The sequence below is a fragment of the Myripristis murdjan genome, chromosome 11, assembly GCF_902150065.1.
Source record: "Myripristis murdjan chromosome 11, fMyrMur1.1, whole genome shotgun sequence".
NCBI lineage: Eukaryota > Metazoa > Chordata > Actinopteri > Holocentriformes > Holocentridae > Myripristis > Myripristis murdjan.
In genome coordinates this window covers 18,757,167-18,771,836 of record NC_043990.1, presented here as the reverse complement: position 1 = coordinate 18,771,836, position 14,670 = coordinate 18,757,167, and the positions used below count along the sequence as shown (strand labels likewise).

Below are 14,670 nucleotides of genomic sequence, written 5' to 3'. Positions count from 1 at the left end.
TCAAAATTCTCTGAGGCAGCGTTTTTCTAAACTGAATCAATTTACATAGTTCAGGCATTTCTGCTGTCTACCCACTGGGATGGCACTCCAATAATAAAGAAGGATGACATCACCAAAACATCAATGGATCGACTAAACCTCGTTATTTTAATTTCAACCTTACAGTCATGGGATCTTTGCACTGAAGTCTGCAGAGTTTTCAGCCTGATACATCACCCATCACTACATACAAAATATGACATAAAAGGTTTCATTGCACAACATAAAGATTTGGGGGAAAATTTGCTACCTTGGAATTATTAGCAAGCATCCATAACTTCAACTGTAACTCATGGTGAGCTTAACTTTGATGGCATCCATTCCAACAATCATGAATATTAATATCTCACTTTAACATAAAACTTTTCAAATGTTCTTCTCTGCACCTGAAACTGTCATGGAGGGATGCCAGCTGAATCTCTCCTTACCACAGTCTTCACCCCCAAACTCTTTTCACCTGTATGTACAGCCATGTGGTTTGTCATCAAATTATTTCTACTGAATTTTTTCCCACAAACTTTGCAGCTGTACGGCTTCTCTCCTGTGTGAATCCTCATATGAACGTTCAAGTTGCCGACATGGCGGAAGGCTTTCCCACAAAGGCTGCAGCAGTATGGCTTCTCCTCCGTGTGGATTCTCATGTGTACAATCACACTGTTGCCATGTCGAAATTCTTTACCGCAAACTTTGCAGCTGAACAGCTTCCCACCAGTGTGGATTCGCGTGTGTGTGGCTAAATGCGTGCTGTGGCTGAATTCTTTGCCGCAGAAGCGACAACAGTATTTTTTGTTCCTCCTTTTTCTCCCCGTTGGAGCTCTGATGAGCAGCTCCAACTCACGACCTCTGGCGGATAGGCTGCTCCCCGTGTGAATCCTCTTGTGGCATTTCAAGTCTTTACTGATACTGAAGTCTGTTAGTGTTTTTAAACTCAACTCGGGCCCCATGTCATGCAGGGTTACAGAGCAATCTGGAAACAGGGGCTGACATTCACTGTTCAAATCTGAGTTTCCATCAGTCTTCCTCTGGTCAGCTGAGTAGCTGGGTAAAAGCTTTATATCTTCATTTTCCACACCTTGAGTCTGAAACACAGTCCGTTCTGGATAAATGCAGCTTTTCACACAGGTGGGAGCAAATGAGAAGTTGGTGGCATCAGCCTCCTCCTCAGCTGGCAGCGGCTCTCCCTCTGGACTGGTCCATGGGTCCTGCTGCTCCTCTTTGATGGCCGGGGCCTCCGGGGCCTCTGGGTTCTCCTGGCTCACACCGGGGTTGTTGTGGCTGCTCCTCGGACTCCACTCCTGCTGATACTGGGCCTGCTCCAAGGGAACCTCCTCCTCACCAACAAAGAGCTGTGAGGAGACTGTACAGAAGGAAAGTCAAAAACAATGATCAAATCCAGGAATGAAATGGACGGTACGCCACCTAAACTCAGTCTGCCCGCCCTTTCAGTTGTGGAAGAAAGTGGATCCCCCTTCTGAAATAAATTCAATCAACTCATCATGCTCAGTGGGGCTGCAACTAACAATTTTCATTGTTTTCAAACTACCATTCATTTAGTCAATTGGTCCTAATAATATAATAATGTTGTCTATACAATTAAAAAAAAAAAAAAAAAAACCTAAATGACGTCATCAAATTGCTTTCAACCAGCAGCCAAAAAAGCATCGATTTTATTTGCATCAGGGAAACACATTAAACTTGTGAATTTCTGAAGCGGTAACTAGGTTTTTTAAGTAGGTTTTTTAGTAAAACAACAGAGTTAAAGGCAGACCATGTTGATGAACTTTTTTTGATTTACTAATTGACTAACTGACTCATTGTTTTGGCACAAGCAGTATCAAGTAAATTACTAAACGTAATTATAAATTGATGTTTCTTTCTCCCTGAGTTTTGATGTTTGCCTTATGACGATACTTGAGTGGGTGTCGTGATTACATGTAGCCTATAATTAATTTGACCAAAAACTTTGTCAGCAAATGTAAAGACATAGCCGGTTCGTTTCCAGGAGAATGGAAACGAACTATTTGATCATATTTTGGTTGCATAGTTAAAGGCAGACCATGCAGTTTGAAATAAAAGGGCACACCACTTTGTTTCTTCATGTTAAGGATGATGCTGAGGAAGGATCAAACCCCTCAGGTTCATGCCAGGACTAATAACCCATAGAATCAATGTAACACTAATAAATATCCTATTAAACCCAATGTTTTGATGTAAAATGTCCACAAAAACATAAACAACAGACCGAAATCCTCTGATATTTTGGGTCTGGGTAAAAACACCTGAGGCATTTCTAAGTTACATTATTTTGAGAAGTGGGTATAAAGGCTCCATGTGGTTAAAATGACAGCCGCAAACCTTCTCCGTGTAGTTTCCCCTCTTGTTTGAGGCGGACATCCAGGAGCCGCTGCTGCCGCGGCAGGTCGGGGTCCTGCTCGTACTCCGCCATGGTCCTCTGCACAGCCACGAAGATCTCCTCCGCTGCCGCCGTCAGCCTCTCGCTGATAAACACTCTCAGCAGCTGGATCTGGGACATTTTAGTGAACCTCCAACCTGACAGTCTCAAGTTCAGCCTGACACCAGAGAGAGGAACCCAGGAGCCCCCTCAACAAACCCACCAGTGTCAAGTCAGACCGCACGGGACATCAGAATCACGACTTCCGGCCGCAACTGTTAGAATAAACGTCTTGTTGCCGACAAGGTGACGACAGTTAACTAAAACTAAACTCAAACTAGGTGTGAAAACATAAATGTCATTTGTTTTAGCCTATGTCAGTTTGGTCAAATGTATCAACACAACATGCATGAAGATGCGCTGGTGCTGATGTTTACTGAGACCAGGATGTCCACATGACTGTAAACTGCTTTCACAACGTGCTGGTTTGGCACTGGAATAGGCCTACCTAGTCTGAATTTCTTAAATCTTGCCCCTGACAAACACCCCCATATTATAATAAAAGCAAACCAAAACTAATACTGAAAATAATGAAAACTAAACGTTTTTTAAACAATAAAAACAAAACTGCAATGAGCAAACCGACTCTGGGAACTAGCTGAAACTAAAGGGAGCTGAAAAAATGAAATAAAAGTAAAATGCAAAAATAAATAGATAAATAAATAAAAATACGAAACTGTAATAACTCTGGTTGCCTAGGTACCATGGTTGGAAATTTTGAATAGGCCTAATACACGGAACTAGAGGGAAATGCAGACTCGCGGGTCATTTACATGGGTCTCCAAAATAAACGGAAAAAGACTCAATTATGGAGGGAAGGATGAGTCTGAACTTTGAGTGGTTGATTTTAGCCATTTATTTAAATCAGCTTTTATTTTGGCGGCCACATGGCTTAAGTTCCGGTGTTATTCCAGCCGTCTCTGGCTTCCATATGGTTTCCTGCATAAGATCTGCCGCCATCTGCTGGAGAGGAGCCCTAACCCGGCCTGTTATTAAAAGAGGACTTGACTGTTTTTATTCTGATAATCTCCACTGCATTATGTGTCATTCGAGAGACGTATAAAGCACGCAGAGCACAGAAAATAAACACAGATTTCAAGACCTTGAGGCTGTTCCCACCTGGTAACAACCGTCCTGAGAAATCTGGATACAAGCTGACACCTCTAAGTACAGGTGTAAACAGTAGCAATGCGTCCTGAGTGACTGGGTCTCAGGATGCATTTATTTAGAGGTGGTCTGGGACACTTTGCATTAGAGGTGTAAACATACAGGTGTCCCAGGACGGACTGAAGGACCGCCCACTCACCTGACACCTGATTCCAGCTGACACCTGATGACAGTTACTACAGGAATACTACAGAAATATTATAGGCGGCCATGTGCTGCACATTGCAGTTACTACAGTAATATCACAGAAGTATTACAGGCCGATTTATCCACCTAAGTGCAGAACCCGACCCTCTCTGACCCGCTGGAATAATTAAATAATCTGGGCCATGATCGGGTTGAGCCTGTAACAGATGTGAAATATGTCTTCAGTGATTGAGAGCGCATTCAAATCAGGCTGGAGTGAGCAAGGATGACTGGTTTTGTTAAATATGCTTGCCAGTTAAATGTCATTTTATTTTGATTTTTTACATGGAAGAAGGTTTTAATAGCAGGCGGACACAGTCACCGTCTGGCCACAAGGTGGAAGCCACTAGCCAGCCACCCTTTCAGCAGGGCTGGGGACAGCAGATTGCATGTAATTACAACCCTTTTTTAAAATCTCCTCTAATTACAAAATGGCTTCCAAATGGCTCCAGTCCATAACACTTCTAAACATAATGAGATTACACATGCTCCCGGGGGGCAGCGATTATCCCTATTTATTTGGTGTTTGTTGACTTATAAAGGCATTTTGCATGTGTGACTGACAGAAGTCACTGTGCACAGCGTGAAATGAATAATTATGTCACACACTGTGACTCTACAAAATATCATTACCATCTCTATTTGATGTCATCCCCACAGATTATTAGATAAATAAAATGAAAACATTCATCAGTCCTGAGTGAGTGTTTATTTACCATAGTACAGTGAGATTACCAAGGCACCTCTGGCAGCTAGGACACTGGACTACATTGATACATACAGGGAAAACATTTGAAATGCAGACACTGGATTTGGTTTCAAAACTAAATATTATATATCTGATCTGTGCCCTTAATTCACAACATTACACCCCTACCCTCTAAAAAATGTGTGTGTGTGTGTGTGTGTGTGTGTGTGTGTGTGTGTGTGTGTGTGTGTGTGTGTGTGTGTGTGTGTGTGTGTGTGAATGACAGAGTCAGAGACAGAGGGTGTCACTGTGAAAGAGAGGTTAATTATTCTGATATGTTCATGGTGTCTGTTCAGTCCATTCCATTAACTGTGTATGTATGTGTGTGTGTGTGTGTGTGTGTGTGTGTGTATGCGCGTGCAGCTGTGTCACTCAGACCGGTGTGTGATGTTAGTTCTGATTGGTAGTGTGGTTTCTATCCAGTGGTTTGGGTTTTTGATCATCGAGGTCCACACAGCAATCTCATCTTCTGTGGAGTCCATCCAGCTGACGGCCTCACCGTAGCTCTGACCTGTCACACACACACACACACACACACACACACACACACATGCAAAGACAAACTTCATTGTGTTATACTTGTGAGAAATGCCCCAACATTCCTAACCTAACCCAACCCTAACCCATGCTCTCCCTAATGAAGTCTGAAAAACAGCAAGTGACCACTCCTGTTTTTGCGAGCTTATGATGATGTCTGTAAAACACATTCATACACACACACAAGGGTTATGTATATGAGCAGCAGTTTTATATAATAAAAGAATCCATGACTTTTGGCGTGTGTGTGCATTTATATAAACTTACATCAATGAGCATGACATGGTGTTCCTACTACAGTGAGGGTGTATAATTCAGTTATCTGCAGGTTTTTCATGTAGACACCTATTTTGCTACTTTCTATATGGAGAGTGATTCAAGCTATACCCAGTTCATGACAGTGTATATATTTAAGCTTTTATATTTTATATTACAGAATCCTGATGTACAGGAAGTGATGTCTTTTACAGATAAAGAAGCAACAGCAGTGGTTTGTAATAAATAGTCTGTAAGAAAGGAGAAGAAACATAAGAAGCTGCCGTCCACTTTGAGTGTCTTCATTATAACACAGTGGCCAATTGTAGGAAAAACAAGAATCTTATAGATTATCACTTTAATACAGCTTATAAACCTTGTGTGAGTGACGATTTTGGATTGGGTGTGCTTTGCCTGTGTGTGTTTGTGTTTACACAATCTCTCACCAGTTCCAGGGCTGAGGCGGATCCCTCCCAGGATGTGTGTCTTTAAGCCATCGCGCTGCCAGACGGTCAGCTCAGCGCAGGCCTCTCTCAGGTCGCTGGTGTGGAAGCCGTCGTACACCATGGTGTGGTTGTAGGCCGGGTTGATGGAGCGCTTCACCACCCGTGTCTTCTGACCGCTCTGCCGACTGGCATCCGGCAGGATGTAGCTGATGGGGTGCACAGTGCCATTATGCCCACAGTCTCATTCTCATTCAAAGGATTCGTCTCAAGATTGAATTTTTTTGGATGTGTGCACAGATTCAAAAAAATGTCGTCTTTTTTTTAGCCGAGCTTCAGTACACATTAAGGAGGACTTTGACTTTAATGCAATTTAAAGCCTAAACTGTAACTGTAACTGTGTCAGATTACAGTTTGTTTCTCTGCCTGATAGACCGGACTGTGCTCACTTCCACTGAACAGGTGTCAGACTAAAAACATGATGATCATACTGTAAATATGCATGAGGTACATGGGAAGCACGGACATGCACAGTTATGCATTTAACTCCTACAAATAAATTTGTTATCAAAACACAGACATCACTTTGACTTTTCTCCTCATGTCCTTTTTTATACTGTAGAAGCACAAATATAATCTGACCATCACCATTGCTAATTCATATTTTTGACAGAGACAAGGATCAAACATAAAAATATTTGAGAGGTTTGAATCGTGTGTTTTTGTTTTTGTGACTAATGAATTTCAGGAAACATTTTCTTCCAAGGGGATACATCATCTTCGGAGTGACACAGACAGTGACAAAATGTCTGGGAGGGTGATGCACAACTGACACACCTTTTGACAAAGGAGTCTACAGCTCCGCCTTTGCTGGACAGGAGACCTTGTGCCTCGCGAAGCCAAATATGGAGCTCTCCGGTCAGAGGCAAGCCTGCACCTTCACACACACAAATACGCCGACAGGGAGTGCATGAGTTTCAAATGATTGATGTATACGAATGAGTGTGCACCTGTAGTATGTGTGTGTGTGTGTGTGTGTGTCTGCTGCTCACCCTCGGATCCCTCTGGGATGAACTTAATAGAGAGCGAGATCATCCCGCGGCTACTAATAGAATCTGGACTTATGTGAACCTGTGGGGGTGCAGGGGAAGTGACAGAAATGAAGAAAAGATAACGGCAGAGGGGAGGATAAAGGAAGAGGCAAGGCGCGAGAGACCAAAGGCAGCAGACAGAGTGCGGAGGGGAGGAAAAGATTAAGGTTACATAAAACCTTAGTTGAAATTCACAGCATGTCTTCTTCTCCCTTCAGCTCTCCCAGGCAGAAAGAGACACTCCAACCACAGCATGGCTGGAGACACTGATGTCTGCCGAAGGGATGCTGAATAAATCCAGTTATGTGCATCAGACTGAATACTGGTGAACACTGTAGTCTATGTAAGGTGTATGTAAACAAACACGTGCATGTGTGTCACTCCTCCCTACCCGCGGCTGCAGGTCATGCCACATTGGCTGTGTGGTCGTCCAGTCCCAGAGGGCGAGAACCACCTCCACCTCGCCCAGGAACACATTCCTCCCCAGGGCCTCGGCGTGCCACACAGATAGGTTCAAGGTCCGACTCCGCAGCTCCCTGATGTGCACTTTATACTGAAGAAGAGAACCAGACTCACTTAAATTCACCAAGTGCAATGGGTGCACGAGGGATTTGATTTACTTAATAAAGCAGGCTCTGACATGCTGCAAAACATTTGCATAATAAGGGACATTCTGTAAATAACAGGACGTCACATAAATAAAGGTATATGGCTAATGGTGACAGAATATATAGAATGTAATGGCATATAATATTCCTAACACATATAATACGCAGAAGTAGCCATTGTAAAGGGCCCACTTTTTGCTGGATGCTTGCACACTGTTGCACCACCTCTAAGGGGAACTGACTTATAAATTCAAATTTTGCTCCCTTTTCAGATGTCAGACAGCGTAAAAAACCAGTCTGACGGGTTTGAATATTGAAAGATTCTGTCTACAATTTTGCTCAGAAAGACTAGACTGTAGTGCCTGTTGCAGAGCTTGTGAAGGACAGCTGCAAGGTAAACGCAGGATGGAGGACTGCTGTGATGGCTGCAAACCTATGCACTGTGTGAATGAGAGGGAGGGGAGGGGCTCCTCACCCGCAGGGTTTGATCGTAGACGGGGTTTAGCGTCTTCTTCTTCACTGAGGTTTTCTTCTTACTGTGACTAGACTTGTCTGGCAACAGATAGGTTTTTACATATCTGTGAAACACACACACACAAGTGTTTTTGACTGAGTTTGAATGTGGTTCTGTTGCTGTGAACTCATAAGTATGCGAATCACTCTCACACTCACACACACACACACACGCACACACACACAGATGCAAACAAACACAGTGTCCCTCACGGGTCGGAGCGGTTTTTGCGTGCTGTGGCGAGGTCCTCGCAGCGAAGCACCCTGACTAGTAGTTCCTCCTTGTGGGTGTCATAAAGCAATGAGAACTGGATACGACCGCTCACTTCCACTGCATCAAACTCCCCTGTGCTGAACAAACTCATCATGCTTCCACTGAGCTGCAACACACACACACACACACACACACACATGCAAGCAGAACAAAGAACAGATCCTACGTCATTGTCCTGAGCTGAGTCATCATACGTCACTGGCAATTATCCAAAGGTGCGTATGCGTATGCGCATGTGTGTGTGTGTGTGTGTGTGTGTGTGTGTATACCGTGTAGCTGGAGTGAAGACTGCTGATAGAGCTGCTGGTTTTCAGGGAAGTTGGATCCGGCTCTGTCACACTGCTGGAAAAAGACTCAGTGTCCCCATTGTGACCATCAGAGTCTCCCTATACACACACACAATCACACACACACACACACACACACACACACACACACACACACACACACACACACACACAGCATTGTTCTCAGTTATAGCATCGGTGTCAAAAAGCAAGATATCTGAGAGTTTAAGATGATTAAGTCATAAAAAACATTTTGGCTAAATTAGGGAAAGGAAATGAAATTGTTGGCCAATTACAGGGAGTGGGTGCCATGTGCAGACTCTTCAAACAGTAGTGGTAATTTATGAGTGTGCGTGTGTGTGTGTGTGTGTGTGTGTGTGTGTGTGTGTGTGTGTGCGTGTGTGCTGTAATCACCTCTGTTTCCTCCAGGTGGCCATTACTCCTGCTTACGCACTCTGGTGGAGGAGGAGGATGACATTAACTTAGTAAGGAGAGGAGGTCAGTCAGAGAGAAAGAGTGACAGAGAAAGTGTGTTACCTGTGGATGAGGAGACACTGTTTGTGTCCTGAAGCCGCTGGAATTAGAAAGGATTGTTATGAAAATCTAATAATAATAATAATAATAATAATAAATGGAGAAAACAGACACTCATGCACATGCGTACTTACCTGCTTTAAAGGGCTTTTTGTCCTTGGTGTGGGCATAGGTTTGACGGGTTCCAGGCTACTGAAACACAAGAGGAAGTTGGATATGAAATTAGAAATGTACACCACACAGAAATATGGCAACTGTAAGATGATGCTCCCCCTCACTAACCCTCCTCTCTCCTCCTCCTTGCTCTTTTCAAGTATTTTCTCCGCTTGAGGAGAGGAGGGTCTCTTGTAGGAGTTGGTGGGTGACGTTTCCTCTGGCGGTCCATTGAACAGTCCGGTCAGGGGCACATCTGTGGACAGACAGTCGCCACAGACCACAGAACCATCACTGGGACATCCACATGACATGAAGAAAACAACGCCGCAGGCCCATGATGGTAATACACCACTAGCTTGACATCTGACCTTTGCCTCTTGTCCTCCTGTGGCATATGGTGGCATGGACGAGGTCACAGCTCAGCCTGCGGTTGCGAAAGCGTTTGCTGCGCTCCTCACTGAACCAGGCCCCCGAAAGAGACCGCAGACGTGCCGGGTCTGACTCTGTCTGCTGCAGCGTCCTGCAGGGTTGACACAGGGTCACGTTAAACAGCAAACACTCACTACCTCCTGCCTCCAAAAATTCAGCTGATGGCAAGGTATCACAAATTACAGAGAGGGTTTAAAACAGAAAATGTTGCCCCCGGCATCATGAAACTTACTCAGCATATAAATGGAAATGGAATATTTTAGTTCAAGTAAGAAAATTGCAAAATTCATATTACAAGATTTTTATAAATTCTTCAGACACTTTGTCTTTGATATATCTGCTGATCTGACTTTTACGGGCTGATCAAAGGAAGTATTATAATGATTAGATTGGACCAATATGCAATGCTATGCTGATCAGTCACACTAAAAAGAATGTGTGGTGCATGTCTGTCTTTGAATCTTTTATTAGTTTTAGCATTGCTTAAATTTTTGGCTTGACAGCCCTCAGTTAGACCACATCAAGCGAAGATGATGTATGTATCTTGACGATTACACAGTTACAGAGAAGTGCAATCTAGTAAGAGAAGAAGTCACTGCTGTGTGGTGCTTTGGCTCCGGCCACTGGGGTTTAACCCAACCAATGACATTATTTCAGGAAGTCTACGTATGAGTAAAACCTCCAACCTGCTTGTTTACAACAGTATGCTATTGTTAGACACAGGAGACATCTAAAGGGATAAAAAAATAGTCACCTCTGACCTTACACGGCCCTCATCCCGGCGACGCAAATCCAAGTCACGCTGCAATACTTCCAAAATGGTGGCCTGCTCCTCCTCGGTCAGGTGCGTTAGGTCAAGTGAGTCATCCTCTTCTCTCGCCATCCCTGACAGGGAGAGAACAACAACAACAGGTAGGAGAACAAGGACACAGTTATTTCTGAGGATTATTCAGAACTTGTGAATCAGAGTATAATGTGATTCCACTTGCCAACTAGTAAAGGCAAATGGGGCCACATTATACAGCAATCATGTTATAATAACAACTGAATAAAGTTCCCTGTCACATCCCTGCAGACTTGGGCAGGAACCCCCTAACAGTCTCTCCCAGGCTGCTGTTTCATGTCATTGTGGCAGGATGAATCTTTCCCAAGCAGTACCAAATCTTTGATATATATATAGTGCTATTTTTAGGCACAACTGTTGTTGGCTGTAATCCAACTTGCATTAGGCCTAATGATGTTATTAAATTGTAATGCACTTTGTCTGGCTTACTGTTTTCATGGCCCAGCTGGTAATTGCCTTAGGTTAGCTCTCTGGCCAGTAGCTGGCTAATTTACTTTCTTTTATTGCCTGATGGTGTTTGGCTGTTTGATGCTTTATGGCTGTGAGGGTCCTTAAATACATTAGAGGCCACAGATACACTGCACTCCAGCATCTTTGTCAAGGCAACACAATACAGAGTCAGCACCGCTACACTTGCACATACATGATAACTGCATGCTGTACATACTTTTTAATTACATGCAGTGTGTGAAAGTAAACATGTTGAAATGTTGTTACACTAAATTAAAAACTATAACTCAAACATTATAGCATCACACTGACAGTTTTACCACTGCTCATATTTAAACCTATTTTTCACCTGGTACCTTTTAAACATTGAAGAGGTCAAAGTCAGAGGACTTTTTAAGATTGATATTGGAGACAATTTTGAATTCTAAACCAACCAGTGGACTATTTTATATTACGAGACAAGGACAAAATATTACGAGAAAGACACAAACAATTGCTCTAGTACAGTTAAACAAGCATTTTGTCAAAGAATAATAGAACATATATATATAGATATGATGCTGGTGTATGTGTGTGTGGCAACCTGGAGACTTTAAAGCCCTGTGTATTGCAGTTGAGCGAGGGCACATGCTGTGTTAGGTATTACCAGGCTCAGTGACTTTCATCCCCTCTGGTATGCTGCTCTGTACTGTGGACTATCTAATAACTCAAAGGAAAGGCTTCAAAACCATATTAAACCTGCTGCTTAGCTGATACCAGATAGTATTATGGCAGAATACGGACATAGGTATACAAAAGGTAGCAAACAGCTTTAAACAACCCGATAACCTGCTGGACCACAATAAAACCTGCTTGCTGTGGGTGTGTGCGGCGTGTGAGCGTGCCTGTGTGCCCACTGCTTAACTTCCCTCAGGTGTGCCTCTGAGTGATTGGCGCATGCGCACAGCGGCTGTCTTGACCAAGCGGCGATATGAAACAGGATATGAATGTAACCACTTGCACCGCAGCTTTCACAACATGACACCTACACCAACACAGCCAGACCCTACAGTGAAACATATTCCTATATCACAATTTGTGGTGGGCTATATCTGTACCAGTCAATAGTGAGCTGCAGAAACCTGTGTGTGTTGTGTTCATTTTTTTCAATCTCCTATGTAAAACCTCCATAGTGATGTACATTTTGCTGTGAAATATATATTCTATTCTATTCTATTCTATTCCCAGATAATTGTCATGCTTTAATGCTAAATTCTTCAGACATCATCGAGGTGTCTAGGCATGTTTAACTGCCTGGAGTCTCCCTGGGGCAATGCATTACAGGCCTGTGCAACACACTTAAAAAATATCATCATGCACACCGCGAGAGAGAGGACACCTGTCGCCGCTTTCCCTCTCGTGGACCAAAGGTTACACTCACCCCTCACACACTCATGAATCTTGTACGCAAAGGCCAGATCAAAACGTCGTTACCTTATTTTACGGCGTCCGTAAGTTCCATCTGGAGGAAGTTTTGAGAGAACTTGTCCCAAGTGCTGCGGTGTGTGTGTATGTGTGTGTGTGTGTGTGTGTGTGTTGAGGTTGACACGGTTGGTGTGCTGAGTAAACGGAGTGAACACGCCCTCCGCAGCCAGCACAGGGCTGAGCTCGGCTGGGACTGGGAGCCAGACATGAAGCGGAACAAACAAAAACTACCGTGTGTGTGTGTGTGTGTGTGTGTGTGTGTGTGTGTGTGTGTGTGTGTGTGTGTGTGTGCGTGCGTGCGTGCGTGTGTGCGTGCATGTGTGTTGGAGGTTGATATTGTGTGTGTGTTGAAGTGGTGACTGCGTGATATGTCCTCACATACACACACACACACACACACACACACACACACAAGGATGTATGTTTTAGCAGATGGCTGGGTGGTTTACTCCTTGTAGCGGTCCACGCCTGCTAAACACACTCAGTCATAATTAGACTATTGCACACACACACACACACACACACACACACAAACTATACCTCTATTTAAAAGAGCAGAACATTAACAGTGCATGTAGATTCTGTGTAAATTGTTATATTGCATGTATGCTGAACTTACTTTCTCTGTGGAAGTGAAGTGGGTTTGTGTGTGTGTGTGTGTGTGTGTGTGTGTTGGGGGAAGGGCAGTTCACAGAAGGACCTGTATTCAGTCCTTTGTCAACAGACTTGGATGACAGCCACGCTGTTGCCATGTCTCTGCCTGGCTGGGAAACTTTTTATGTGGGCTCATTCAAGCCTGCATACCCTGGCTCAGGGGCTGGTGCACCCATCCAGCCAGCCTGCACCCCGAAAGCCCTCTATCATGGCCCTGACACCGCTGCATGCTGGGAATCCATACTGGCTCACACAGTTGAAAGAATTCATAACTGACTCTTATCTATAGATCCTGTACTTCTTTGGTCGCACCCAGATTACAAAGAATCAGTTCACTAAGTCTGACGGTGCTGTTGTAGTTAGGCAAACATGCACCCAACACATGCAGTCCAGTTTCATACACTGATTAACTGCAAATCACCCCCTTAAACTGCATACAAGGAAATACTCACAATGCGCATTCACGCACATGCACACTCAGAGAAACAGGTATTTCTGTTTAGTCTTCAACATGTGAGTTTATTCAGGCTGACAGCCATGTTAAACATTTTTACTTTAATGGCATCACAAAAAATCCCAAAAGTTCAATCACCTTACCCTTCCCAAGTGCAAATCACCACATTTAACCCAAATCACCAGCGTTAACATGAATAAACAGGATCACATCAAACCACTTACTTGAACAGACAGACATGTCAAGGCTAATCTACATGGGTCCAGGGAGCCTGGAAGGAGTTCTCAGGCCAAATGTGGCATAGTTTAATGTCACACAATTACTTCACACAAGTTAAAACGATGAGGGAAATATAAGGATTACTATTCTGACTATAAGTTTCATCACACATTCCCAACCTACCACGCAAAGTTATGCAATCCTATGCTAAAATCATAAATAAATAGAAAAACCTCCTCAGATGGAGCTCTTTGGGATGCAGTCCTATCAAATTGAGCTCCAGGGTTCAATGCGTTTCTACTTTAGGAGTCTTTACGAGGAAAATGTTTGGGACTTTGGAATGCTAGTAACTTGTCTAACACCCTCTCTACAGAATTGTTTATAATAACACTTCAGATTGCATCTTCCTTCTCCCCTAATTACACTGCATTTGACACAGCTACTTTTGCAAATATTAAGATACTAAGATGCTTTTTGGTGGAATTGGTCACAAAAATAATCCATGCACATAGGGAGAAAAATCAGTGCCCAAAATCTGTATTACATTGTATTACTGTGTAGCCATGACTCATGATAAAATCTTTGAATACTAACAGTAAAATTGTCTCCAGAATGCAAATATTATGTAAACACCAATACCATGCATGCACAAACACTCTTTGAACAATGTAATACTCTAAGAAAAATTCCCACTTAAACCTTATAAACACACCCATCCCACAGGGTTACATAAGGGGGCCAAACCAAACATGATAGGGCATAGAAAAAAAAATATATTGTCGTCATCGCAAGATGAGTCACTGCTCTACTGTCCTCCATGCTCATCTGTTTGCCCTTCACTCAGCTTGTCTTCACTGTGGCTGGTC

General features: G+C 43.4%; 2 protein-coding genes across 8 annotated transcripts; both read right to left on the bottom strand.

The window, feature by feature from the left end:
- Positions 1 to 274: 274 nt before the first annotated feature.
- Positions 275 to 2,993, bottom strand: LOC115367909 (zinc finger protein 420-like). Its single transcript, XM_030063862.1, has 2 exons — positions 2,395 to 2,993; positions 275 to 1,396 (listed from the first exon to the last, which is right to left on the bottom strand). The coding sequence occupies exons 1-2, from the start codon at positions 2,570 to 2,572 to the stop codon at positions 435 to 437; spliced, it is 1,140 nt and encodes a 379-aa protein (XP_029919722.1). The 5' UTR covers positions 2,573 to 2,993; the 3' UTR covers positions 275 to 434.
- Positions 2,994 to 4,538: 1,545 nt separating this feature from the next.
- Positions 4,539 to 12,591, bottom strand: sytl1 (synaptotagmin-like 1). 7 transcript variants are annotated; one of them, XM_030064539.1, is made up of 16 exons: positions 11,597 to 11,898; positions 10,481 to 10,604; positions 9,659 to 9,810; positions 9,417 to 9,543; positions 9,269 to 9,326; positions 9,138 to 9,174; positions 9,015 to 9,055; positions 8,583 to 8,699; positions 8,253 to 8,419; positions 8,002 to 8,104; positions 7,310 to 7,471; positions 6,880 to 6,958; positions 6,665 to 6,764; positions 5,831 to 6,036; positions 4,914 to 5,103; positions 4,539 to 4,807 (listed from the first exon to the last, which is right to left on the bottom strand). In XM_030064539.1, exons 1-15 carry the CDS (start codon positions 11,640 to 11,642, stop codon positions 4,961 to 4,963), a joined length of 1,662 nt encoding a protein of 553 aa, XP_029920399.1. In that variant the 5' UTR covers positions 11,643 to 11,898; the 3' UTR covers positions 4,539 to 4,807; positions 4,914 to 4,960. The 7 variants fall into 7 exon arrangements, with proteins under 7 accessions (XP_029920399.1, XP_029920402.1, XP_029920403.1 ...); XM_030064542.1 differs by lacking the exon at positions 11,597 to 11,898 and adding an exon at positions 12,487 to 12,591 and having other exon boundaries at positions 4,539 to 5,103; XM_030064543.1 differs by having other exon boundaries at positions 4,539 to 5,103; positions 11,870 to 11,938.
- Between the last annotated feature and the right edge of the window lie 2,079 nt (positions 12,592 to 14,670).